Source organism: Amblyraja radiata, chromosome 13 (assembly GCF_010909765.2).
Source record: "Amblyraja radiata isolate CabotCenter1 chromosome 13, sAmbRad1.1.pri, whole genome shotgun sequence".
Taxonomy (NCBI): Eukaryota; Metazoa; Chordata; class Chondrichthyes; order Rajiformes; family Rajidae; genus Amblyraja; species Amblyraja radiata.
The window spans coordinates 14,843,396-14,870,719 of NC_045968.1; the positions used below are offsets into that span (position 1 = coordinate 14,843,396).

The 27,324-nt window shown below is 44.3% G+C and overlaps 1 protein-coding gene across 1 annotated transcript; it reads left to right on the forward strand.

The window, feature by feature from the left end:
• The first annotated feature begins 512 nt into the window (after positions 1-512).
• pde6d (phosphodiesterase 6D) lies at positions 513-27,324 on the forward strand. Its single transcript, XM_033031295.1, has 5 exons — positions 513-744; positions 12,340-12,428; positions 13,882-14,007; positions 17,298-17,403; positions 26,639-27,324. The coding sequence occupies exons 1-5, from the start codon at positions 695-697 to the stop codon at positions 26,718-26,720; spliced, it is 453 nt and encodes a 150-aa protein (XP_032887186.1). The 5' UTR covers positions 513-694; the 3' UTR covers positions 26,721-27,324.

Consider the following 27,324-nt stretch of genomic DNA (forward strand, 5'->3'; position numbering starts at 1 on the left):
TGACGTCCTCTGAGGGAGGGCTATATGTATGTAGTGATGTATGTACTTAATCTATGAACAAATGTTGTATAACATTAGTACCCCCACCAATTGTAAAGCACTTTGGCCAACGAGAGTTGTTTTTTAAATGTGCTATAGAAATAAAAGTGATTTGATGGTGATTGCGTGAAGCTGCGGAGAGAGGGGGGTAGCTGTTGCAAGTTGGAGCAGTAGGTCCCGCCCACCGACGACGGCTCGCGCTCCTATTGGCCGAGCGAGGACCCGCTGGTCCCGCCCAGCGGCGTTACGCAGTCTCTGATTGGCTGTACTAGCTGTCGGTCACATTAATGGGCGGGCACAGTCACTCTGATTGGCCGAGCCGGCTGTCGGTTACCGGGGGAGGCGGGGCGGGCTGATTGTCCGGCCGCTGATTGGTCGAGGTAGCTGTCGGTCACCAGCTTCAGTCACTGAGACCCGCTGTGGATTGGCCTATTGGGCTGTCAGTCATGCCGGCGGAAGTGGAGGCGGGGCGAGGAGGGGGCGGGCTCAGCGGCGGCGGCGAACGCGACGTTGCTGTGGAGATAATCAGCTTGTTGTGTCCGCGCCGCCCGCCCGGAGGCCGCGCTCCCACACCCGGACCCACACCCGCCTCACGGCCGCCCACAGCTGCCGCGGGGAGAGCGAGAAGGAGAGAAGGAGCTGCGGGAAACCCGCTATGTCTTCGAAGGAAGACAGGGCCATGGAGATATTGAAGGGCTTCAAGCTGTATCCTTGTGTCTGTGTCAGAGGCCTGGGGCTGTGGGGCCCTGGAGGTGGGGTCTGGGCCTGTCGATCCCGGCCTGGGGCCTTGGGGGCAGGCCTGGATGTGTGCGGGCCTTGGGGCCTGGTCTGGGGGTGTGGGGGCCTTCGGGGGTCAGGCCTGTGGCCTTAGAGGTGGGCTCTGGGCCTGTCCCGGGGGTGTCGAGCCTGACCTGGGGCCTTGGGGGCATGCCTGGGGTGTGGGGGCCTTCGGGGACCGGCCTGGGGCCTTAGAGGTGGGCTCTGGGCCTGTCCTGGGGGGTATGTGGAGCCCGGCCTGGGGCCTACGCGGCAGGCGTGGGGTCGGGTCCCTGGGGTAGTTGGTTTTGGCCTGGCGTCCTTAGGATGGGGCCCCTGGCCTGTCCTAGGGGTGTGAGGCCTTGGGGTCGGGTCTGGGGCCCGGCCTGGGCGAATGGGTCTTGGGGACAGGCCTAGGACCTTAGGATCGAGTCTGGGATCTTGGGTCCTGAGCCTTCCATGAGGGTATGGGGCCTAGGAGACAGGCCTAGGAGTTGTGGAGCCTTAAAGGTGGGCTGGGCTCTGGGCCTGTCCTGAGGGGTATGTGGGGCCTTGAGGGTGGGCTTGGTGCCTGGCCTGGGGCTTGCACTGGACGTGTGGGTTCTTTGGCTCATGCCCTGGGGGTGTGGGGGCCTGCATTGGGTGTGTGGGACCTTGGGGATCGACCAGGGGACTGCACTGTGCGCGTGGGTCTTTGGACCTCTGGCTTGGGTGCATGGGGTCTGGGGCCTGCACTTGCTAGCTATTGTGGCACCTGAGGCCTGTACTGGGTATGGTGGTCTATGGGGACAGGCTGGGATCTGCACAGAGTGTGTAGGGCCCTCGAGGCAGTCCAGGCCTGTACTGGGTTTGTGCGGCATTGGGAGCAGGATGTAGCCTGCACTGGATGTGTGTGGCCCTGGCGAGAGGCCTGTGGCCACACACTGGATGTGTGTGGGTCCTTGGGGATGGGTCAGGCCTGCTATGGGTGTGTGGGGCCTTGTGGACAGGCTGGGGCCTGAACTGGGCCTCGGCTGCTGAAGCTGACTGTGCGTAATTCCCCTCAGTCCCTTAAGAAGGTAATTGGAGCATGGAGTGTCAGTGTTAGTCATTGTTCAATTCAGATAATTTGGCCTTTGGAAGAATAAAACATTAAATTGAGCTAAATATGTATATTCAGCAAATCATCTGAATAGTGGGAGAACCTAGGACCAGAGGTAATATCCTCAGAATTAAAGGATGTACCTTTAGATGAGAAGAAATTTCTTAAGTCAGAGGGTAGAATTCGTTGCCACAGATTGTGGAGGCCAAATTAATGGATTTTTTAAAGGCTGAGATTAACAGATTCTTGATTAGTAAGGATGTCAGGCGTTAGGGGGAGAAGGCAAGAGAATGGGGTTGAGAGGGAAAGATAGATCAGTCATGATTGAATGCAGACTAAACTTGATGGGCTGAATAGCCTAATTCTGCTCCTAGCATGTTAGAATGCTCTGAAGGAAACCATTCATATCTGATGTTGGAAATATCAATGTTTTCCCTCTTATTTCACAGGCTTGATTTAGACCTTTCTTTGTCTCATTTGCTATTGGATTGGCCTTTTATGTGGGGTGTGATTACCTTGTAATCAGACAGAGCATTTTTAAACCTCATGATAATTCTAGTTGGTTGGAATACAAAGTGCAGGAGTCACTCAGCACCTGAGGCGATGGACTGGTGATGTTTCAAGTTGGGCCCCAAATTCACAATTGGTTGATGGTTTGCTGAGTCAAGATGTTGGAGTAGTTAGAGATACATGGAACTGCGGACATGAATTGCTGGAGTAACTCAGTGGGTCAGGCAGCATTTCTGGAGAATAGGAATAGGTGACCGTTTGTTTCAGACTCCAGTTTGAAGAAGAGTGCCAACCCGAAACGACACCCATTCCTCTTCTCCAGAGATACTGCCTGACCCGCTGAGTTACTCCAGCATTTTGTGTCTATCATCCACAGTTCTTTGTATCTCTAACTACGGCAGCATCAACACCCGAGTATAAAATCATGAGAGGAATAGATTGGGGGAGATGCACAGAGTCTCTTGCCCAGAGTAGGTGAATTGAGGTCCAGAGGACATGGGTTTAAGGTGAAGGGGTAAAGATTTAATAGTAATCTGAGGGGTAACTTTTTCACTCAAAGGTGGTGGGTGTATGGAACAAGCTGCCAGACAGAGTAGGTAGTTGAGGCAGGGGCTAATCCAACATTTAACAAACAGTTAGGCAGATACATGGATAGGGCAGGTTTGCAGGGATATGGACCAAACACGGGCAGGTGGGACTTGTGTTGCTGGGACATGTTGGCTGGTGTGGGCAAGTTGAACCAAATGGCCTATTTTCACACTGTATAATTCTATGACTCTACAGTTCATTCCTACACAAGGAACTGCAGATGCTGGAATCTTGAGCAGCCATTGGTGAAGTTAGTCTGGTTGCAAGATCTAATAAAATTATGAAAGGCTACACGGAAGAGGATTAGCAACTAGGATGCAAATTTAATAAGTGGAGCTACTAAGGTGGTAATCTCTGGCCTTCACCCTGAGCTGTTTGTGAATTATCATGGGGCAAATAAGATCAGGGAATTGATCTAAAGATTTGGAAATGTTTCAACTAATGGCACATTGACACTGGTATAATGGTAAGTGCAAGCTGTTCCATTGGAATGGGCTTCACTTCAATTGGACTGGTATCTGTGTTCCAGTGAATTGACCAACCAGTTCTGTGGAAATTGATTTTTTCTAAATAGTGCTAAATCAGTCTGAAGAAGGGTTCCAAAGTGAAACATCGTCTGTCCATTCCGTCTCCAGATGCTGAGTTCCTGCAGCGCCCTGTGTTTTGTTCAAAATTCCAGAATTGGCGGTCTCTTGGGTCCCTAAATAGTCTCTTTGGTGGGGAGTGGCTTCTAGTGGAGAAAAGTTTCGAAAGTTAGAAAAGAGAGAGAAAATAGTGGTACAGTGTGGCAAAGTGGGTAATGATAATCGGAGCCTGCAAGGGAGGGACGGCAAGGGAGAATGGTCATAAGATGGAGTTAAAAGCAGTTTCGTTAAATGCATAATTGTAGAAAAGAAGACACAGGGCTGGAGTAACTCGGCAGGTCAAGCAGCATCCCTGAAGAAGGGTCCTGACCTGAAACGTCACCTATCTATGTTCTCCAGAGATGCGGCCTGACTCGCTGAGTTACTCTAGCACTTTGTGTGTTTTTTTCCCCATTAAATGCATGCAGTGTTCATGACAAGATAGTTGATTATACAACACAATAGACATTAAAGGATATGATCTAATAGCTGTTAAGGAGCAATGGATGCAAAGTGATCAGCTTTGGGAATTAATTTGTTCGGAATGTTTAACTTTCAACGGAGATGGGTTCCATTGAGAATAGGACAGTTTTGCCCTGATATTAAATGGTGGAATAAAGCAGTAGGTAGTGTGTAAGATTTCATAAATTAGATAGTGATCATAATATAGAATAGTGATTATGATCAATAGAATTTTAAGTGGAGTTTGAATATGATTTGGTTCAGTCTGAACTTTGGAGAAGTCTGAATGAAGACATGAATTAGCTAGCAATGAAGGGAGAGTGTAGCTATCAGAAGGGTGCTGGATCGGTGACCGTAGGGAAAGGCTTTGCCTAGTTGTGGCAAGGCTGTGGGACTAATCTAAAGTTCCTAATGTGTTTATAACCTGATTAATGGTTCTCTGAGCTGTACTGTTTGGCAATGGAGCCAGTGTAGATTCAACGCGCCAAGTAGCATCTGTTCACACCAGAACCTTTCTGTAATTATGTGATTTCTAAGTAAAATAATTACCTTAGTGATGTTTCTCAAAAACTTGGAGGACAGCTTCCTGACTTGTTACCTTTTAAGTGGAAAAGATGTGTGATTGACATCTTAACATTGCTTTATTGTGACGTGTACCGAGCTACGGTGGAAAGCTCTTTTGTCGCGTGCTATTCAGTCAGTAGAAAGATTATACAGCAACTAATATGAATAGTCGAGAGATTTTTATTGTCGTGTGTCCCAGATAGGACAATGAAATTCTTGCTTGCTCCGAGGATAATTGGGTTTGTTATTTTTCTTCCAAGAGTCTGGAATATGACACGCAGCCTTCCATTTTCTGCAGTATATAATTTAATAATACAAAAAAAACTAGGCCTACATTAACAAATCTAAGATATGCTAAATATTCCCTTGATTCCTTTAGCACCAAGAGAGTTAGATTTAGGTCTTGGGGCTAAAGGAATCGAGGGATATGGGGAAAAAGCAGGAACGGGGTACTGATTTTGGTGATCAACCATGATCATATTGAATGGCAGTGCTGGCTCGAAGGGCCGAATGGCCTAATCCTGCACCTTGTATATTTAAGAAGGAACTGCAGATGCTGGAATCTGTGGGCCAGGAAGGGGTGTGCTGACACCTGGGTCCAGAACTTTAGTGATTTGTTTGCTTGGGATTGGTCAAGAGATCATTATAGATGGGAAATTTGCAAATAGTTTAAAAGAAAGGGTAAAGATTTTTATTAGGGAATTATGTCATAATATTCCTAGCACTATGCTGTATTTAATATTGGATTTGAAAGCCCATCTGCATGTACTTAATTTACAAGTATGTGGAAAATGGAATTCTCTTCATGGGGAAGTACAACGGGATCTGGGGGTCCTTGTTCATCAGTCGATGAAAGTAAGCATGCAGGTACAGCAGGCAGTGAAGAAAGTGAATGGCATGTTGGCCTTCATAACAAGAGGAGTTGAGTATAGGAGCAAAGAGGTCTTTCTGCAGTTGTCCAGGGCCCTAGTGAGCCACACCTGGTATTGTGTGCCGTTTTGGTCCTCTAATTTTAGGAAGGACATTCTTGCTATTGAGGGAGTGCAGCGTAGGTTTACAAGGTTAATTCCCAAGATGGTGGGACTGTCATATGCTGAGAGAATGGAGCGGCTGGGCTTGAATACTCTGGAATTTTAGAAGGATGAGAGGGAGTTTTTATTGAAACGTAAGATTATTAAGGGTTTGGACACGCTAGAGGCAGGAAACGTGTTCGCGATGTTGGGGGAGTCCAGAACCAGGGGCCACAGTTTAAGAATAAGGGGTAAGCCATTTAGAAAGGAGACGAGGAAACGATTTTTCACACAGAGAGTGATGAGTCTGTGGAATTCTCTGCCTCAGAGGGCGGTGGAGGCAAGTTCTCTGGATACTTTCAAGAGAGAGCTAGATAGGGCTCTTAAAGATAGCGGAGTCGGGGGATATGGGTTGAAGGCAGGAATAGGGAAATGATTGTGGATGATCGGCCATGATCACATTGAATGGCGGTGCTGCCTCGAAGGGCCGAATGGCCTACTGCTGCACCTATTGTCTATAAACTCTCTCAAGTTCCTATGTGACTATTTTCTCATTTGTGCCATAATATTTTTGCATCATTGCAATGTAATATATTTAGTCCTGTTCAGTCCATCTTAATTAATCAAAATCAATCAATCTTAATTTGGGAGGAAAGGATTAAATCAGAGTCCCACTAGTGTTTGAATGGGGCTATAAGTTTATGGCTGGGATATATAGTCAGTTGTGCTCCATTGAGCTGATGTAACACTGGGCAAGCTCTCCCATGATCTGCTGGCGTTGCATGTGCAGATGCCCGCAGAACTGCCAGCAGCTGCTGGAGACAGTGAGTACCAGAAAATGTCAGAAACTAATGTTTTGTGGAATCAAAGAAGTGCTTGTGCTTCATTTCTTTTGTTATATACAGCTGTGGTTTAAACCTGAAGGTTGCTGGTGGCTTGATTTTAGCCCTGTATATATTCTGGGATGACCTTGATTTAAAAATAACAGCTAGCTAGCTAGCTAGCTATTTAGTACTTTCAAGGATATTAATTTTGCATTGATCTTTAAAACAAATAAAGATCGTTATCTTGAGATGGAAATAATGGATTTAAAATTGTCTAAAATTATTCCCTCCTGTGAAGCATCAAGGAGCTGCAGAAAGGATACAATCTCATTCATTCCCATTTGTGTGCAGGTTAAAATTGAGTCAATCTCCTGTATCATTGCAAATGAAAAGTGTAGACTCGAGTCTGCAGGTGAACTAGGGTTACAAGTTAAAGTTAATTCAACCAGAGTGAAGAAGTCAAGTCAAGTCAAGTTTATTCGTCAAATACACATACGAGATGTGCAGTGAAATGAAAAGTGGCAATGCTCGCGGACTTTGTGCAAAAAGACAAACAAACAAACAACCAAACAAACTACAAACAGAATCACATATTCTTTTACATATTAAATATTGTGGGCGGAAGGAAAAACGTTCAGTAAAGTTAGTCCCTGGTGAGATAGGAGTTTACAGTCCGAATGGCCTCTGGGAAGAAACTCCTTCTCAACCTCTCCGTTCTCACAGCATGGCAACGGAGGCGTTTGCCTGACCGTAGCAGCTGGAACAGTCCGTTGCAGGGGTGGAAGGGGTCTCCCATGATTTTATTGGCTCTGGAGTTGCACCTCCTGATGTATAGTTCGTGCAGGGGGGCGAGTGAAGTTCCCATAGTGCATTCGGCCGAACGCACTACTCTCTGCAGTGCCTTCTTGTCCTGGGCAGAGCAATTCCCAAACCAGATGGTAATATTTCCGGACAAGATGCTTTCCACAGCCGCTGAGTAGAAGCACTGGAGGATCCTCGGAGACACTCTGAATTTCCTCAATTGCCTGAGGTGGTAAAGGCGCTGCCTTGCCTTACTCACGAGTGCTGCGGCGTGTGATGTCCATGTCATATCCTCAGAGATGTGGACTCCCAGATATTTAAAACAGCTCACCCTATCCACAGTATCCCCATTTATCCTCAATGGTGTGTACGTCCTCGGATGATGTGCCCTCCTAAAGTCCACGATCAGCTCCTTAGCTTTTTTGATGTTCAAGAGGAGGCTGTTGTTCTGGCACCAGAGTGCTAGATCAGCCACCTCCTCCCAGTAGGCCATCTCATTGTTGTCTGAGATCAGGCCCACCACCACAGTGTCATCAGCAAACTTAATTATTGAGTTGGAGCTGAACCTAGCCACACAGTCATGTGTGTACAGGGAGTACAATAGGGGGCTGAGGACGCAACCCTGGAAGAGATGGCAGGTTGCGTAGTTTTGAATGTCTACCCTTGACCTGACTTGGAGGTTGAAAAATCGTTGGAGTTCACTTGGTTCTGATGAAGAACCTGAACTAGACACATCTTGTTCTGTACCAAAACAAAGTGCTGGTGGAACGCTTTGGGACAGGCAGCAAGCATCGTGGAGGGAATGGACAGACGACGTTTTGGGTTTGGGCTCTTCGACAGACTCTGAAGGACTCTACGGAATTAGAAGAAAGATTCTGACCTGCAGCATCGTCAGTCCAAACCTGCCACCATTTTGTGTTTTGCTCAAGATTCCAGCATCTGCACTTGTGTCCACATATCCTTAGTCAGAGGGTGGTGAATCTGTGGAAATCATTGCCACAGATGGCTGTGGAGGCCAAGTGAATAGATACTTTTACAGCAGAGACAGACAGATTTCTTGATTAATGCGGGTGTCAGGGGTAATTGGAAGAAGGCAGGAGAATGGGATTAGGATTGAAAGATAGATCAGCCATGATTGAATGGTGGAGTAGACTTGATGGATGGAATGGCCTAACTCTGCTCCTATCACTTATGAACCGATGAAGGTTTACTGATCTTTACAGAAGAACAGTGGATTTCTGTGTACATTCTGGATTTTCTATGTTTATCTCAATGTTAACCATTTTTCTGTTCCATTCCAAATATGATTCCCGCACAGAATATATTGTCTTCCGTACTTCTGTGTTACCATTACCGTCTTCATTCCTGGGAATGAATGTAGACGTTAACAGATGAAAATTCAGTGCCTTCCATTTATGGGTAAATGTTGTTCCCTCATTATCTTCTCCCTTGAATCCTGGGCACCGCTGGACAGATAAAGGCGGTCTATTAATAGAAGCAACATCTGTTATGTGAGGTCAAAAGAAATCCAAATACGCTTAAGTACATTTCAATCTAAAAGCGTGGGGTTTTTTCCTTGTCTGTGGCTTGGGATCTTGCTAGAGGAGCCACTAGAGTGAAGGACTGCTTCCCTCAAATATTTCAGAAGCTAAAGAGTATTAGAATTGCCCAAAATGCTGCAGTAACTCAGCGGGACAGGCAGCATCTCTGGATGGAAAGAATGGGTGACGTTTAGGGTCGAGACCCTACTTCAAACTGCATTGCAGTTCCTTCCTACAACTTAGAATCGCCCGTTAGGATCTGAAATTGCAGATTACACCCCAATACAACTGAAAAAGGAAAGTGCTGGAGTAATTTAGCAGGTCAGGCAACATCTCTGGATGACATGGATAAGTCTTCTTCTTCTTGCGTATGGCGTGCATAGCCTAAAGCTGTAGAACAGCTTGCACACCAGGTTGATTGCATTTGTCGAAACAAGGCGGACATGGATAGGTGAGGTTTTGGATCAGGACCATTCTTCATATCCTATCCATGTTGCCCAGAGATGCTGTCTGATGTGCTGAGTTACTCCAGCACTTCTCTTTTATAAAATGCCATCTGCAGTTCCTTGTGCCTTCGTATCCTTCAGTTGGATTTCACACATTTTGCACACTGACATTAGAAATCAAGAATCGCTAAAAATCCTGCCATGCACCTGTTTCACAGCTCCGGTGGTGTAGGTTTGATACCAATTTAGGGTAAATGCGGAGGTTGTATGTTCTTCCCTGTGTTTTCCATGGATGCTCTGCTCTCTGGGCGGCACGGTGGTGCAGTGGTAGAGTTGCTGCCTTGCAGCGCCTACAGCATCGGAGACTATGGGAGCTGTTTGTACGTTCTCCCCCTGACTTGCATGGGTTTTCTCTGAGATCTTCGGTTTCCTCCCACACTCCAAAGACATACAGGTTTGTGGGTTAATTGGCTTTGGAATAATTGTAAATTATCCCTAGTGCGTGTAGGATAGTGTTAGTGTGCTAACTTCTCCTATACTGTGCCTTGGTGCACGTGACAGCAATAATGCTAAACCTACTCCAATCTGTTGACTGTTGTTAATCCATTTTTTATTATTTTATGGCGGTGCCTGTGTACTGCTGGAGCTGGAGCTGGAATTTCTCTCCCCAAATTTCACTAGTCGTTGTCCTCTTCCGCTGAAAACCCAGTGGGAATAACAAGTGAGGTGGATGGCTGGTGAAATTCTAAAGAGGGCACCACTTTGATGTTAAATGCAGAGGTTTAAGATGGTATTCACGACCTAATCAAAGGCATTAAGGAATGGACCTAGCCAAGGTCATCAATATTCTGAAAAATAAAAAAACTGAAAATGTAGGCTTTCAACCTGATCTTTCCTAATAATGTACTAGCCAATTAGTAGTTTTCTGTATGTGTAAGAATGAACTGCAGAAGTTGGTTTAAACCGAAGATGGACACAAAAAGCTGGAGTAACTCAGCGGCACAGGCGGCATCTCTGGAGAGAAGGAATGGGTGGCTTTTTGGGTCGAGAACCGAAGTCTGAAGAAGGGTCTCAATCCGAAACGTCACCCATTCCTTCTCTCCAGAGATGCTGCTTGTCCTGCTGAGTTACTCCAGCTTTTTGTGTCTCTCTTTAGCATTCTATGCAGTTCCCTTTTCATCATTTTATCAAAAGATAAACCGCCTAAACCTACCTGATCTCCTGGTTGCTAAACAGTAACTACCCCTTCCATTCCCACCCTGACCTTTCTCTCCTGGGCCTCCTCCATTGTCGGAGTGAGACCCAGCGCAAATTGGAGGAACAACTATCATGGATCGGACACGTTTGGAGGGCTATGGACCAAACGCGGGCAGGTCGGACTAGTGTAGCTGGGACAAGTTGGTTGGCGTGGGCATGTTGGGCCGATGGGCCTGTTTCCCCACTGTATCAGTCTGAATCTAACTTGTATTTCGCTTTGGCAGTGGTATGGATATTGACTTCTCTAACCTCTCTAAAGCAAGTACCGTTGCTTCCCCTCTCTCTCTCCATCCCTCCCTCTTCCCAGTTCTCCGACTAGTCTGACTGTGCTCGTTTATATTTTATCTGTTTGCTTTGTTGTTACCTTCCAGCTAACAATGATCTATTCTACATTTTCCTTGAAACATCCTCTTTTGTCTTGTTTTCACACCTTGCACTTCCCTCTGTTTCTCCCTCTCCCCTGACTCGGTCTGAAGAAGGGTCTCACCATTCCTTCTCTCCAGAGATGCTGTCTGTCCCGCTGAGTTATTCCAGCATTTTGTGTGTGTGTGTGTGTGTGTATTCTGTAATCTAACAATTGGTTTTGATGGTGATGTCATGGCAAGAATATTTGTCTTCCCAATTTCCCCTCTCCTGGGCCGCATAATTGTGACTTCTTGATCAGGTTTTGAGACTTGCTGTTTGGTTTTTAAGCAGCTATTTTAATGTTGCAGCAGCATGTTTAAAAGTAGGATCATTTTAAAAATAAATATTACAATTGAGAAGGATTCGATAGATATCCTAGAGCCAGAAAGATCTGCCAGCAATTATCGAAATAGTTTTTTAAAGTTTATAATGCAGCTGGATTTTCCAAAACCATTTCTATGGCAAACAGAATATCTTAATATTGGCCGTTGTTTTTCTGTGTAGCGCAATTGCAGTCGGCGACTAAAACGTCTCTCTCATGGTTTGTCAGGTGAGGAAGGGGCTGTGGACCCCCAGCAGGACCAAAAACAAGACCTGTCAAAAAGCGGATGAGCCCCTAGTGAGCCATCGGCCATCCACAATTCAGTGGAAGTTGCGATCACTGTCATACACGGCATTGTAAGGCACCGTGCCCATTGATGTTTTCAACGATGATGATGATGAAACGTTATTCCCTTATCGTGTATATGTAAATGGATCGATTGTAATCATGTATTGTCTTTCTGCTGACTGGTTAGCACGCAACAAAAGCTTTTCGCTGTACCTCGGTACACGTGACAATAAACTAAACTGACTGATCAGAGGTACATTACAGTCTAATCCTGTGCCAAAGTATTTGAACTAACAGATTTACAATTTGTAAACAACATCACCAATGTAAAGATGTAGTGTCTTGTGTATTTTAAAAGAAGATAGACACAAAATGCTGGAGTAACTCGGTGGGACAGGCAGCATCTCTGGAGCGAAGGAATGAATGGGTGACGTTTTGGGCTGAGACCCTTCAGGATATTTTATTTTTATATGGCTTTTACACATGTTGGTTATACCATATAACCATATAACAATTACAGCACGGAAACAGGCCACCTCGGCCCTTCTAGTCTGTGCCGAACACTTATTCTCCCCTAGTCCCATCTACCTGCACTCAGACCATAACCCTCCATTCCTTTCCCGTCCATATACCTATCCAATTTATTTTTAAATGATAAAATTATACAATAATGTTAAAAATAATTTGGAAGTATGAGATAGTTATTACACTGTCATAAGTAGTTTGCTGCAATGATGAGCAGCAATGGAGCAATATTGTTCTAGGAGTTATTACATTCTTGATATATCCGACTTTTATTTACTTAACTAATCGGTTGTTCAGTAACTGGATGAATCTGCGTGATGCTGAGACAGGGAAGATCTTGTGGCAGGGTACGGAAGATCTCTCGCTACCGGGAGTGGAACATGAAGGTACCGTAATCATGGGTTCTAATGATAAATAGCTTAATTATGCAGAATATTCTGACGATAATCCACCCCAGATTTTATACACTTGACATATTGTAATGTTTTACAATTCTTTTCATCTAGAAATTAACACAAGTCCTGTACAGACTCAGAAGGGCCTGTCCCACTTGGCGTTTTTTTTTCTCGGCGACTGCCAGCATCATTGACTGGCGTATCAGGTCACCGAAACATTTGCGGCGTGATGACGTGTTTTTTCAAGTGTTGCACCATTTTGTTTGTCGCCGCTGGATTTTGAAATGTTCAAAATCTTTTGGCGACACTGACATGACGCCGGCTGTCGCCGAAAAAATCGCCGAGTGGGACAGGCCCGTAATGATTTGGTTAACCAATAATGCCGATTTTACTGGTTTTTATAATCTGAATTCCTGGATCGCAATGCATTGTGGAATCATTTGTTATTAATAAATGTCCAAGGACAGTGAGGTATTTGGTTAAAGGAAACTGGTCTTTTCATCCACTGCTGATAGATGTTCACATTATGTGAAACTTCAACATCATTTAACAAAAAAATCTATGAATGTTAAAAAATATATATAAAGCACTGGCTTCCACTTTTAACATTGGCACAATTTTCAGGCAATTAGCTCATTAGGTGTTGAAGTTATCCTTTATCTTGAGATTGCCAAGGAGATAGCAGCATGTACTTGCCTAACCACTTCAGTATGTACACTAATTGCATATATATGAACACTCCCACCATTTCTCTGCAAAAAATAGCTAAATGGTAAACAAATAATACTTCCCTATTTTTATATCAATTGTTTGAGCTGTAAGTTGTTTCAACAAACAAACGGCGGCCACGGTGGCGCAGCGGTAGAGTTGCTGCCTTACAGCGAATGCAGTGCCGGAGACCTGGGTTCGATCCCGATTACGGGTGCTCTCTGTACGGAGTTTGCACGTTCTCCCTGTGACCTGTGTGGGTTTTCTCCCAGATCTTCAGTTTCCTCCCACACTTCAAAGATGTACAGGTTTGTAGGTTAATTGGCTTGGTGAATGTAGAAATTGTCCCTAGTGGGTGTGGGATAGTGTTAATGTGCGGGGATCGCTGGTCAGCGCGGACGCGGTGGGCCGAAGAGCCTGTTTCCGCGCTGTATGTCTCTAAACTAAATATGGTTAACTATCTTTTTACATATAAAACCATATGTGAATTTGCTCAGGCTGTTTGGGTTTTCTGATTTTTTTAAAAATATGGTTCATAAAAATTTCAGAGTGGGGGAAATTAGTAGATTGTATATTTTTGTGTAGAAATGTGTAGCTCAATTTTGAATCTTTTGTATGTAATTCTTTCTCCATGCTTGCCTCCTGTTGTCACCCAAATCTTTGTCTATACAGCTGGTAAATTGTTTTAGAATTTGTATGTCTGTGAACCAAAATCTTTCATTCGTCTTCTACACAGCACGGGTTCCTAAAAAGATCCTGAAATGTAAAGCTGTCTCAAGAGAATTAAACTTTTCTTCATCTGAACAGATGGAAAAATTCAGGCTAGAACAAAAAGTTTTCTTCAAAGGGCAGTGCTTAGAAGGTGAGTACCTTATTAATAGTTTTGCTGCAGTGTGATGTTAATAATGATCTGCATTAAGGAATATTCAAGTGCTTCCTTCATGCATTAAAACAATTAGAAAAGCAATATACAATGCTGGAAGAACTCAGTGGGTCAAGTACCAATAGCAAATCATAGCAAATCGGATACTGATTGTGGATAATCAGCCATGATCACAATGAATGGCGATGCTGACTGGAAGGGCTGAATGGCCTTCTCCTGCACCTATTGTCTGTTGTACACTAACACTATCCTACACGCACTCGGGTCAATAGACCTACAAACCTGCATGTCTTTGGAGTGGGATGAAACCAGGGCTCCCGGAGAAACCCACGCGGTCACAGGGAGAAAGTATAAACTCTGTACAGCCAGCTCCCATAGTGAGGATCGAACCCGCGTCTTTGATGCTGTAAGGCAGTAACTCTACTGCTGCACCACCGTGCTGCCCCAACTGTTCAGATCTGGACTCTGTATCAGGACTAAGAGGGAAGAATTATAAGACTTTAGTATCATTTACCGATTAACTGGACAAAAGTAAATATTAAGCACATTCAACAATATCTTTCCACTGGAACTAAAAACCTTTTATATTACTGGTAAGGAAAATATATGAACTTGGATAGATATTATTTACTAATCCGGCTGTTTTCTTGGAGGTGGCTTCAATTCAAAGTTGAATTTTTTTTTTTAAATCGGAGACTGCACAAATTGTCAGCAAGTTAATTGATGAAGATAAAATGCTATATTATTTTACTCTTGCATTAATCAGTGAGGGATTAGTGTCCTCCCTTTACGCAGCAACATCAGTGTCAATTGTGTGCTGCTGTGCAGGATAGACTTGACGTGATACCATCTGGTGCAATTTATTTTTAATCTGCTGTATTTCATAAGTGTAATCCTGCTTTGCTTGGCATTTCTAGGCTTTGAACAATTGCGCATGAATATGCAGAAATATCTTCAAATATTATTCACCTTGCGTAACAAAAATATTCTTGAAGCTGAAATGTCTAATGAACTGTTAGTTCATTAGAAATTTCACTTGGACTTTTAATTGTCATAGGCAGCAACACATGCTGTTTTCCCCCCAGGAAATGTATGTTGTTTATTTGGGAGGGGAATTGATGGTTAAATTAGAACGGGTAGGATCTGTATACTTTTGGAAAGCCAGGGTCAGGCAGCATCTTTGGAGGGAATTGGGGATCAGAGTGCAGATGCTGGAATGTTGATTGAAACACAAAGTGCTGGAAGAACTTGGCCGGTTAGGTCGCTTCTGTGGTGGGAATGGACAGGCGACGATTCGGGCTCGGGACTCTTCTTCAAATCCTCCTTTAGTCCAGTTTGAGGTAGGGTCCCAACCCAAATCACTTTCTGTCCATTCCCTCCACAGATGCTGCCTGACCCACTAAGTTCCTCCAGCACTCGGGGATCATCAGTGTGGCTTTGGAATGGGAAATCCTGCCTCACTCATTTCATTTGTGTTGGGGGTTTTTTTGAGGAGGGAACTGAGAAGGTTGAGGAAGACGAGGTGGTATTTGTTGTCCACTTGCACTTTGGCAAGATATTCAATAAAGCCCCAGGTGGTAGGATGGTCCAGAGGTTTAACATGGAAACGTCAAAAATATGTGCAGGAGTAGGCTATTCGGCCCTTCGAGCCAGGACTGCCATTCAATGTGATCGTCCCCAATCAGCACCCTGTTCCTGCTTTCTCCCCATATCCCTTGATTCCGTTAGCCCCAAGAGTAATATCTAACACTCCCTTCTGTGGCAGAGAATTCCACAGATTCACAACCCTCTGGGTGAAAAGGTTTTTCCTCATCTCAGTCCTAAATGGCCTTGCCCCTTATTCTTAAACTGTGACTCTGGTTCAGGACTCTCCCAACACGGGGAACATTTGTCCCGCATCTAGCCTGTCTCATTCCTTAAGAATTTTATGTTTCTATAAGATCCCCTCTCATACTTCTAAATTCCAGCTAATTTAAGCCCAGTTGTTCCATTTTAAAGCACATGGGATCCAAGGTGAGCTGCCTCATTGGATCCTACATTGATTTCTTTAAGTGATAAGAGGTTGAAGGTAATGGTGGAAGGTTTTCTGATCGGAAGTTTGACCAGGAGTGTACTACTAGGATCCTTGCTGGGGCCTCTTTATTTTTGTGATATTGATTAATGGACGTGAATGTAGGATTAATGGAATGGAATAAGTTATTGTCACGTGTGACAAGGCGCTGTAAAACTCTTTGCTTGCATACCCATGGTATGCGAATAGCTGACAAAGTTAGTAAGCTTATTGTTTAAGAAGGAACTGCAGATGCTGGAAAATCAAAGGTACACAAAAAAGCTGGAGAAACTCAGCGGGTGCAGCAGCATCTATGGAGCGAAGGAAAAAGGCAACGTTTCGGCCCGCTGAGTTTCTCCAGCTTTATTGTGTACCTTAGTAAGCTTGTTGTTGGTTGGTGATGCTATGGATAGCAAGGAAGGTTGGCTAAGGCTACAGTGAGGTATAGATCAGATGGAAAGTTGGGCGGAGTGCAGGCAAGTATGAGCTGACGCATTTTAGGAAGTCAAATTGGGGTGGGACATGTAAAGTATATAGGATGTTCAGGAACATTGATGAATGAAGAGGGAGCCTGGGTTCAAGTTCTTGGTTCCCTGTAAGTGGCAATTCATATAGTACACTGAGTGTGTTTGCCTTAAAGGCTTGTGGCATAGAGTATAAAAGTTGGGGTGCTTTGTTGTAACTTTGCAAACCACATGGAGTGTTTGAAGTTGTGGTCACCACATTATAGGAATGATGTGATTCCAGAGTGCAGAGATTTGCCAGGGTGTTACCTAGGAGAGGAGAATTGAGTAATGGGGAGAGATTGGATAGACCTGAAAGGTGTCCTGATAGGCATATAGAATTATAAGTGGCATAGCTGTAGTAGATAGTTGGAATTTGTTTTCAGTCTGATCAGGCAAGATCAGTTTGAAGAAGGGTCTCGACCCGAAACATCGCCCATCCCTTCTCTCCAGAGATGCTGCCTGACTCGCTGAGTTACTCCAGCATTTTATGTCTACCTTGGAATTTTAAGATCATTGAGGAAATGCCATTCTCTACGAGCTTTAAGATGGAATTTTATTTTGATGTTTCATGAATCATGTTTCTCATCCTCTATTACCATCTGCAATGCCCTGAAGAGATTTTGTAAAATTAAATTGTTTTTAAGTATCATTATGAGAAATTATATTTGTTGCAGCTAATCTTTCGAAACCGTGTCCTTTTTTTTTCCCCCTAGAATGGTTTTTTGAATTTGGGTTTGTCATCCCTAACTCAACAAACACTTGGCAATCGTTAATAGAAGCCGCTCCAGAGTCTCAAATGATGCCAGCTAATGTTTTAACGTAAGTAGCTAGTACTTGGCCGTTAATGTGTGCATTATATTGTTGTCTTGGAACAAAAATTAAATTGATGGTGATAAAATTGAAAGCATTACATGTGATGGGATGTGGTGATCTATTGCTGGCCTTGTTTGTTCCTTTGCACAGTTGTGTGTCTGCACTCGTCATTTTCTACATGGTTAGTTTTCATAACTGTATACGTCCTGTCAGCTTCATGTGAACAATGAATTTTAATAAACTCGTTTGAATCTGAAAATGCTATTTATGGAGGCAGATTCCAGACATCATCCCTCATAATGGCATTTTTCTAAAGTTTCCTTAGCTATACTTGTGCCTTGGTCTCTTCAGCCACAAGCGACGCTGCTCTAGCGGAGGTTTGGAGCAAGCAGCCAACAACTAGGATGCATCACCCATGGTCAGTCATGACCGAGGGGGTGGCCACTATACTTGTGCCTCAAGTGTGCTTTCTTTTTTTTTTTTTTCTTCAGGCCAAAAGTCACTTTTAAACCTGCTTTTCTTTCACCACCCAACAATTAATTAGTGATGCATTCCCAAGCAAATTAACTTTATAGCCTAAGGTACACAAAATTGCTGGGGAAACTCAGCGGGTGCAGCAGCATCTATGGAGCGAAGGAAATAGGCGACGTTTCGGGCCGAAACCCTTCTTCAGAGAAGGGGTCTGAAGAAGGGTTTCGGCCCGAAACGTCGCCTATTTCCTTCGCTCCATAGATGCTGCTGCACCCGCTGAGTTTCCCCAGCAATTTTGTGTACCTTCGATATTCCAGCATCTGCAGTTCCCTTTTGATAACTTTATAGCCTCATGGGTAATGTATGAAAATCAGCATTTTTCTAACTTCCCAACTTTGCAGCTGAGATTAGAGATACTGTAATAAAAAGCTATCATTCGTGTAGCAAAAGATTTGAAAATAAACTGTTGATTCTTGGTTACACTGGGAATACTAAAGAGAGAGAGAGAGAGAGAACAGCTACTAGTACTGCTGTCCACAGCCTCAGAGTAAGCATTTGATCCTAACTTGCGTGGCGTGTGTGCAGTTTGTACGTTCTCTGTGACTACGGAGAATCTACTTCTCCGAGTGCTCCAGTTTCCTCTAAATGTTTGTAGGACACTTGGCGACTGTAAATAGCCCCTGGTGTTGTGCGTGACTGGAGGATTGGCATGGTGGGGTGAGGGGGAGTTGGTGGAGATATGGGAGGGTGGTATAGTGTGGCAACTGGTGGAGTCGCTGCCTCATAGTGCCATCAGAAACCTGGCTTCGATCCTGACCTGGGGTGCTGTCTGTGTGGAGTTTGCACGTTCTCCCTGTGACCGCGTGGGTTTCCTCTAGGTGCTCTGGTTTCCTCTCGCAACCCAAAGACATGCGGGTTCGTAGGTTAATTGGCTTATCTGACATTGTTGCTGATGTGGGATAGCGTAGATCTAGTGTGGACGAGTGATCTATGGTCAGTGTGGACTTGACGGCCAAAGGTCCTGTTTTTTCATTCTGTTTTTTTTTTTTACTGTATCAGTGTAGGATTGGTGTTAATGGGTGCATGATTGTTAATATGGATGTGGTTAGCTGAAGGACCTGTTTCCATACTCTGACTTAAAATTGTAACTGGTCATTGTATTGAATACAGCTTTATAAGCCTAGGGTCATCTTATTATTAAAATGTGGCGGCAGGTTGAGTGTCCAATAAAGATTTCCATTATTGTTAGCAAGAATGTGAAGTTCTGATCTATTGGCTGGGGAGGAGCAGCATTCCTCTCTTTAAAAAAGGAAGTTTAAGAAAGAACTGCAGATGCTGGAAAAATCGAAGGTCGACAAATGCTGGAGAAACTCAGCGAGTGAGGCCGCATCAATGGAGCGAAGGAATAGGTGACGTTTCGGGTCGAGACCCTTCTTCAGACTGATTTCGGGGCGGGAAGAAGAAAGGAAGAGGCGGAGACAGTGGGCTGTGGGAGAGTTGGGAAGGGGAGGGGAAGATGGGAGAAAGCAAGGACTACCTGAAATTGGAGAAGTCAATGTTCATACCGCTGGGGTGTAAACTACCCAATCGAAATATGAGGTGCTGCTCCTCCAATTTGCGGTGGGACTCGCTCTGCCTATGGAGGAGGCCCAGGACAGAAAGGTCGGATATGGAATGGGAAAGGGAGTGGAAGTGCTGAGCCACCGGGAGATCAGGTTGGTTAATGCGTTCTGTGCGGAGGTGTTGGGCAAAGGGATCGCCAAGCCTGCGCTTGGTCTCACTGATGTAGAGCAGTTGGCACCTAGAGCAGCGGATGCAATAGATGAGGTTGAAGGAGGTGCAAGTGAACCTCAGCCTCAACTGGAAAGACTGCTTGGGTTCTTGGATGGAGTCGAGGGGGGAGGTAAAGCAACAAGTCCTGTGGTCGCGACAAGTGTAGCAAAAAGGAAGGCTGAGTTGTGACCTAATAGTGTTTTAAATTATGAAAGACTGTATTCAAGTATGCAGAGGGTGTGTATGTTTACATATACTAGGTTATATAGTGGTTTACATACAGTAGGTTATATAGTGGTTTACATACAGTAGGTAATATAGTGGTTTACATACAATAGATATTAGATCTGCAGTCTCTCAACACCAGGGATACGGGTTATTTTTTTAACCCACCAATATACTGCATTGAGTGGGAGTGTCTAGGACCAGCAGGCACAGCGTCAGAACAAAAAGGTTGCCCCTTTAGCATGGAGATGAGGAGGAATTTCTTTAGCCAGAGCAAGGTGAAGCTGTGGAATTCATTGCCACAAACGGTGGTGGAGGCCAAGTCATTGGGTATTTTTAAAGCGGAGATTGGCAGGTTCTTGATTAGTCAGGATGTCAAAGATTATGGGGATGAGGCAGGAGAATGGGGTTGCGAGGGGAAAAGTAGATCAGCCTTGATCGAATGGTGGAGTAGAGTCGATGGACTGAATGGCCTAATTCTGCTCTTCTGTCATGGCCTTAAACCTATCTACCTTTTATATTAAATCGAATAACTCTTGCTTTGATTATCCGTGAGTTGTAGGCATTGACGCTCTGTTCCGTGGCATTCCTTTCATGCCACTTGTCATTCAATCTCTCCCGAAACACATCCATCTGTTTTTCTTTACTGTGGCATCAAAACATGGAACATTCTGCCAAAGATGATTGTTTCCCAATCGTTATGGCTTTATATAACGTACCCAGGCCTTGGGTAAGTTATACCCAAGTTTAAGAATAAGGGGTAGGCCATTTAGAGTGGAGACGATGAAACACTTTTTCTCACAGAGAGTTGCAAGTCTGTGGAATTCTCTGCCTCAGAGGGCGGTGGAGGCCGGTTCTCTGGAAACTTTCAAGAGGGAGCAAGATAGGGCTCTTAAAGATAGCGGAGTCAGGGGATACGGGGAGAAGGCAGGAACGGGGTACTGATCACATTGAATGGCGGTGCTGGCTCGAAGGGCTGAATGGCCTACTCCTGCATCTGTTGTCTATTCTCTTGCAGAATTGATCAGTTTAGCTAAAAATAAGATGTGGTTTTATGCTGGATGTAACGAGCCTCCTGTCAAAATATCATGGATTGTGCAATGGGGAGATTTGCACTACTTATCCTTAAATAGCATTGGGTTTTAGAGCATGATTATCTGGGTTCAGAAGTTGGCCAGTGGGTTAGCCATACAGTGTGTCATTACTGCAAATACATTGAGAAATGAATGCTGAAATTATTTGGGTTAAGGGCCTGTCCCACTGTTGCGGTTTTTTTCGGTGACTTGCCGGCACCCGTCCTAGTCGCAGCAGGTGGCCGAAAATATTCAACATGTCGAAAATCCAGCGGCGACCAGAAAAAGGTACGACTCTTTGGGCAACTACTCACGACCATACAGGCAACGCCCCGCGATGTCGCACATGCAGCCTGTATGGTGGTGAGTAGTCGTCCAAAGAGTCGTACCTTTTTCTGGTTGCCGCTGGGTTTTCGACATGTTGAAAATTTTCTGCCCACCTGCTGCGACTATGACGGGTTTCAGCAGTCGCCGAAAAAGTCGCGTAAGTGGGACAGGCCCTTTAGGTAGAATCAGTATCTATCTTGGGTATAGGCAGTATAGATACTACTTTGGCATAGCTCTTGGTTGAGTGCTTATCCTGGTGTTATAGCACGTACTTTGTGTGTTTTAATAGTAATTCGATAAAGTTGCAAGCTAAGTATGTTAGACCCTTTGTTACTGCTTGCCTCTTGTGTAGTCGCTTGTGTTATTTGCACACAGAATGTCGTCATGCTTTTACATTTTATTTTAGCTAGGAAAGTTAAAGTATGATCAATGGAATTTCCGTTGGTTCTGCAGAGTTTAAGTGTAAAAATAGATTTGGCAGAATAGCAGCATATTGAATCAATCTCACTTCCCTACTGATGGTTGGCACAGTATGTCAAAGACTGGAGGATTCTATTGCAGATCAAGTTACCAAAGCAAACAAGTGCAAATTCTACAGTGCAAGGTGAAGTGGTTATTGAAAATGGGTTTGTTATATCCACTTCAGTTCTTTGAAGGTTAAATCCTGCTTGGAGCCAGTTATGCCACCAGCTGGATCAAAAATTAATGGAACGCCGAGCTTCTGTTTTTTAGTCTTTTTTTAGCTATTTACTCTAGAATGGAGTTTGATTATTTATTTTAATATTCTTGGTTTTAGCTAAAAAAAAAGTCCTCCTTGACTTCACCTGAATAACAATGTCATTGATGGTAAAGGTTTATCTTGCAATGTTCTTCCTTTCCTTAGCAGCGACGTCTTTAGTTCTAAGACTTCAGAAAATTGCCTTCTCCCTTTAGAAACGAGGAACTGCAGATGCTGGCTTGCAAAGAAAAGACACCGAGTGCTGGAGTAACTCGATCAAGCAGTATCTCTGGCGAACATGGATAGGCGACGTTTTGGGTTATTTTTGACTGACGAACAGTCATAACTTGCAAGTAGAAACTGGAATCCTGTGGGGAAAATTTAAGTTTCCTGGATAGGCCTAGAATACATATTCAGACCTGTGGGTCTGACGAAGGATTCCGACCCAAAAATATCACCTTTCCATGTTCTCCAGCGGTATCGCCCGACCTGCTGAGTTACTCAAGCATTTTGTATCTTGGATTTTCTCTTTGTTGGTTCTGTTAAACTTTTAATTGTAAATGCATACTCAGTCTTTAGGTCAGGAGCACCATGGCTTCAACTACCAATGGTAAAATCCCAGAATACCTACTATTTAGTTACATGCAGTAAGCTGATGGCTATTGATGGTGGATAGTTGTGGCTTTTAAGACATTTGGAAGGGTATATGAATAGGAATGGGTCAAATTATGGCAAATGAGACTATCCCAATATGCTAACTTGGTCGGACAAGGTGGGCTGAAGGGCCTGTACCCTGCTCTCTAGTTGTATGACTCCATCTGCAAGATAGCAGCATTTAAGATATTCAGAATCATTTTTCAATCATTTGTTTACATACAACTTCAGCACATCTTGTCTTGTTATGTTTGGCACTTAAATGTTTTGTTTCATATTTAGAATATCATGTCTTCACTCTGTTATGCAGCAATCAGTTATTTTTAATAGGTTTTTGTTTTATTGTAGTGCAGATGGATAGCTGACACTCCTGTAATCCAGTCTTGCTGTTTGTTGATTACCAGCTCCAGTGTGTCCAATATCATAGTTTTATGAGCACTTGTGCCTCCACTCAAAGATCCTGAAACAAAATATCCTGGTACATCCCTTGCTTAGAAACATAGAAAATAGGTGCAGGAGGAGGCCATTCGGCCCTTTGAGCCAGCACCACCATTGTTTTACCTTGGAGCATTCTCCTTTGGTCCTTTTTGAGGATATTTTCCCCCAGTACATTGCTAACATCATCGGTGCATCCTGTTGTCTCTCTGTATTTTTGTTCCCAAATCCATCTTTTTCGCATCTTCACAGGGGTCACCTCTATCTCTATCTACATGTCAGAATTGTAAGCTGGTGACTGCTGACTCCCACAAAACATTGACTAAATGTCCTATGGTGCTTCCAGAAAAGATTCTCCCAGGTCCTTTATCTGTACTGACAATACCAGTTCTTCAAATGATGTCATTGTTTTTCTTCAATTTTTTATTCTTCCCATCGTAATTGAAAATGACCTCCCAGTCTGAAGAAGGGTCTCTACCCGAAACGTCACCCATTCCTTTTCTCCAGAGATGCTGTCTGACCTGCTGAGTTACTCCAGCTTTAGTGTGTCTATCTTTGGTTTAAACCAGCATCTGCAGTTCCTTCTTAAATATGTCTGTTCCATTTCCTGCCCTTCTCCGAACTGTTAGGAGCAGGATAAGATAAAGCCTGGCCTTTATTTACAACCTGCCAGCCTTGTCCATTTGATCAAGTTTAGGTCCATTCTCGGTCACGTGTGTGACCAAAACTATGAAAAGTTGTGGAATACATCTCTTCTAATTCTGAAAGCATCACGTGTATTATTTTGTACTGTATATATAATTCATTTTTTTCAAAGTTTATCAAGTGAAATGTTTATGTTATGCTGACAATGTTTGTTTAGGGTCAGAGGTCCTACGGTTTACCACTAGGGGCGCCGCATTGAAGGCCGTCTCTGCCTACAGTCCGTTTGTTTTTCAATCTTTTTTTAATTTTTAGTCGGTTTAAAGTTTGTTTTGGGGAATCTTTAACTTCTCTATGTGGGGGAGGGGGGGTAACTGTCTCCCAGTCACTTCCTGGCGGGGATGCGACTATTCTCCGAGTCGCGCCCTCGCCCCCCTCTCACGGCCTACCACCTGGATCGCAGCGGCCTTTCCTGCCGGGGACTAGACCAGAGCTTCAGCAGCGGCGGCGCAATGCTGGATTCACCGCGGAGCGGGCGATGTCTACCTGGATCGCCGATTGGAGCTCCGGAGCGTTGGTCCGCTGCTCCAACATTGTTGAGCTGTAGTTTGGGAGAGCTTTCAGCGCAGGCAACGCTGAACAACATTGCGGAGTCCTGGGGCCCTTTGCCGAAGGCCACCAGCGTTGCATCTCCGCCCAGCGCGGCCTGCGGACTTTGGGAGCCGCGGACTCCGGTAGGAGGTGCCCAACTCGGATGTCCAGGCCGCTGAGGAGGCCCCCCCAGCCCCGACGTCGGACCTCCATCACCCCGGCGAGCGGGCCTGAACATCGGGCCGCCCGGAGCGACTACAGCAGAGGACTCGGGGAGGCCCTGACCACGGGTGAACATCAGGAACATTAGAAGAAGATGACTGACTTTGGTGCCTTCCCTCACAGTGGGAAACTTTTGATTCTGCAGGGTGGGGATGTTTTATGTTGAACTCTATCGTGTGTTGTGTTCTTTATTTTTATTGTATGGCTGTATGGTGATCACATTTCACTGTACCAACTGGCACATGTGACAAATAAATGTATCTTGTAGGTCAAATATTTTTCCGTAGCTTGGTTTTATCTTACAGACTCTGTGAATTTTTAAAAGTTGGCATGTTCATATCTTTAGCAGACATGCATTATAGTTCTGTATGTGGGAAAATATCAATGAGTAAGATTAATCTCTTACAAGAATGTTTTAATGTATTGCTTTGTCTGATGCCGTCTGGTCACGTGTGTGACATTTTGGTTCACTTTCCTGAGAAAGGCCCTTCAGGTGCTTCTAATATGGTGGGCCTGCTGGGTGCATTCTTCTCTCTTCTCCCATTTTTTTTTAAGCTACCGTTTCCTCGCATACCCCAATTAATTTTCCCACCACCACTGATACCCACCCATACCCATTTCCTGCAACACTTTCCTCTGCAAGCATTGGAAACGCAATACCTCTTCTTTTAACTCCATCCTAATGCCCTGAGCCCAAACACTTTATAAAGTGACAAAAGACTCATACTGTTAACTTTATATCACTGTTCAAAATGCAGCCTGTTCTACCTTGGAAAGATTAATTAATTTATGTTAGCTGACTATTTATTCAAGTTTGACCCTGTGCTTCTTGCTGCGTTAAGGGCCTGTCCCACTTTCGCGACCCAATTCACGATCTCTGCCGAGTTTGCCCTTGACTTGTACTCGCAGCAAGGTCGGAGCAGGCCGTGATGCTAGTCGCAGGTACTCGCGGCATCAAGTAGGTCGGGGCGTTTTTTCCAGCCTAATGAAAAATGTCCACGAGTAAAAAAGGTCGTGAATTAAGTCGTGAAAGTGGGACAGGCCCTTTACTTTAATCCTTTGTTTCCCTCCCATTCTGATCACTGTCTAAGAGTTGCTAAACTGTTTTAACTTTCTCATGGAACAGTGCCCCAACCTCCAACCAATTCCATGCAGTTTTCCAGGCTCAATATCAAAACTTTTTTGTTTAACGGCATTCCAGGAATTTTAATTTCTAATGTCCAGGCATCCTTCCATGTTCATTTGGTAATTTTGTATATTTATTCTGCATTTACACCTCTGGACATTTTGTTATCTACTACCACCTTTTTATTACATAGTTTAATATCTCTGATTTTCTGTTACTGTTACAGATACAGACCTTCCCGTTTAGTTTTAGTTTAGAGATACAGCGTGGAAACAGGCCCTCCGGCCCATCAAGTCCGCACCGACCGACGATCCATGTTCACTTAACACTACCCTACACACACCAGGGACAATTTTACATTTATACCATGCCAATTAACCTACAAACTTGTACATCTTTGGAGTGTGGGAGGAAACCGAAGATCTTCGGCTCGAAGGGCCGAATGGCCTACTCCTGCACCTAATTTCTATGTTTCTATGTTTCTATCTCAGAGAAAACCCACCTGGTTAGGGGGAGAACATACAAACTCTGTACAGACAGCGCCCGTAGTCAGGATCGAACACGGGTCTCTGGCGTTGCAAGCGCTGTAAGGCAGCAACTCTACCGCTGCGCCACCGTGCGGCCTTTGTTCTCGCCAGCCCTTAAAGATAGCGGAGTCAGGGGATATGTGGAGAAGGCAGGAACAGGGTACTGATTGGGGATGATCAGCCATGATCACATTGAATGGCTGTGCTGGCTCGAAGAGCCGAATGGTCTACTCCTGCACCTATTGTCCTCACTTCTTCTCAAATCTGCTTATTTCTATAATCAGTTCCAATGACAGACCATTGACCTGTAATGTTAACTCTTCCTCTCTCCACAGCTGCTGCCAGCTTTGCTGAGTATTTATTATAGTTGTCTGCCGTCACTGTAGTTGTCTTCCATGCCCTTGACCAAGCTGTTTAAGCTTACAACTCTCTCTCTCTCTCTCTCTCTCACCAACAGTGGTAATGTAGTCATAGAGACCAAATTCTATGACGATGACCTCCTCGTAAGTACTTCCAAAGTCAGACTTTTCTACGTCTGAGGTGAATTGTGTACAGTTCAGTGCGGAGTGTCTTGTTAATGGGCGGATGGATGAAACACTTTCAACCTCAACACCAATGGAGCAGCTCGACTTGGACGGCAACTGGCAAATTAGGTTCTTCAGAACGTTTTAGAAGATTGAAGTGAGCAAGACTCACTGCAAAAACAAAAAGAGACTCTTGTAAAAGAAGAATGAGCAGTGACAGTACTGTATTCCCCGAGACCAATATTGTACATTATTTTAATTGCGATTTGTTTTGCTTTGAATCTGTACACTGCTTTGCTTCAATAGTTTGTATGATATGTAGTTGAAAATTCCAGCTCATTTGAACATTTAGTCCACGTTAATTATTTCGTTTTTTTTTCTATTATGACATATTCTTCAGTTGTAACAAAGTGTAAAATACTCCGTCTGCTAGTTATAATCCCCAATAAACTAATGAGAGGGCTGAGCAGCATTGAAATAAAGGCTGTTGCTTCTGTATTTAAAATTCAAATCTAGTTAATTTGTACTGTATATATTGTTGCAGTAATATTTTATAACATGTTTTGAGTTTACAATTTGTTTGCTAAGGTACAGTATTAAACGAGTTAGCTTTAAATGA

What these genes read in the sequence shown, in the direction of transcription:
- pde6d (XM_033031295.1), top strand. Translation starts at nt 695, where the DNA reads ATGTCTTCGAAGGAAGACAGGGCCATGGAGATATTGAAGGGCTTCAAG. An exon ending in CAAAGGGCAGTGCTTAGAAG is followed by an intron (nt 14,008 to 17,297) that starts GTGAGTACCTTA and finishes TTTTCCCCCTAG; the next exon opens with AATGGTTTTTTGAATTTGGG. An exon ending in ATGCCAGCTAATGTTTTAAC is followed by an intron (nt 17,404 to 26,638) that starts GTAAGTAGCTAG and finishes TCTCACCAACAG; the next exon opens with TGGTAATGTAGTCATAGAGA.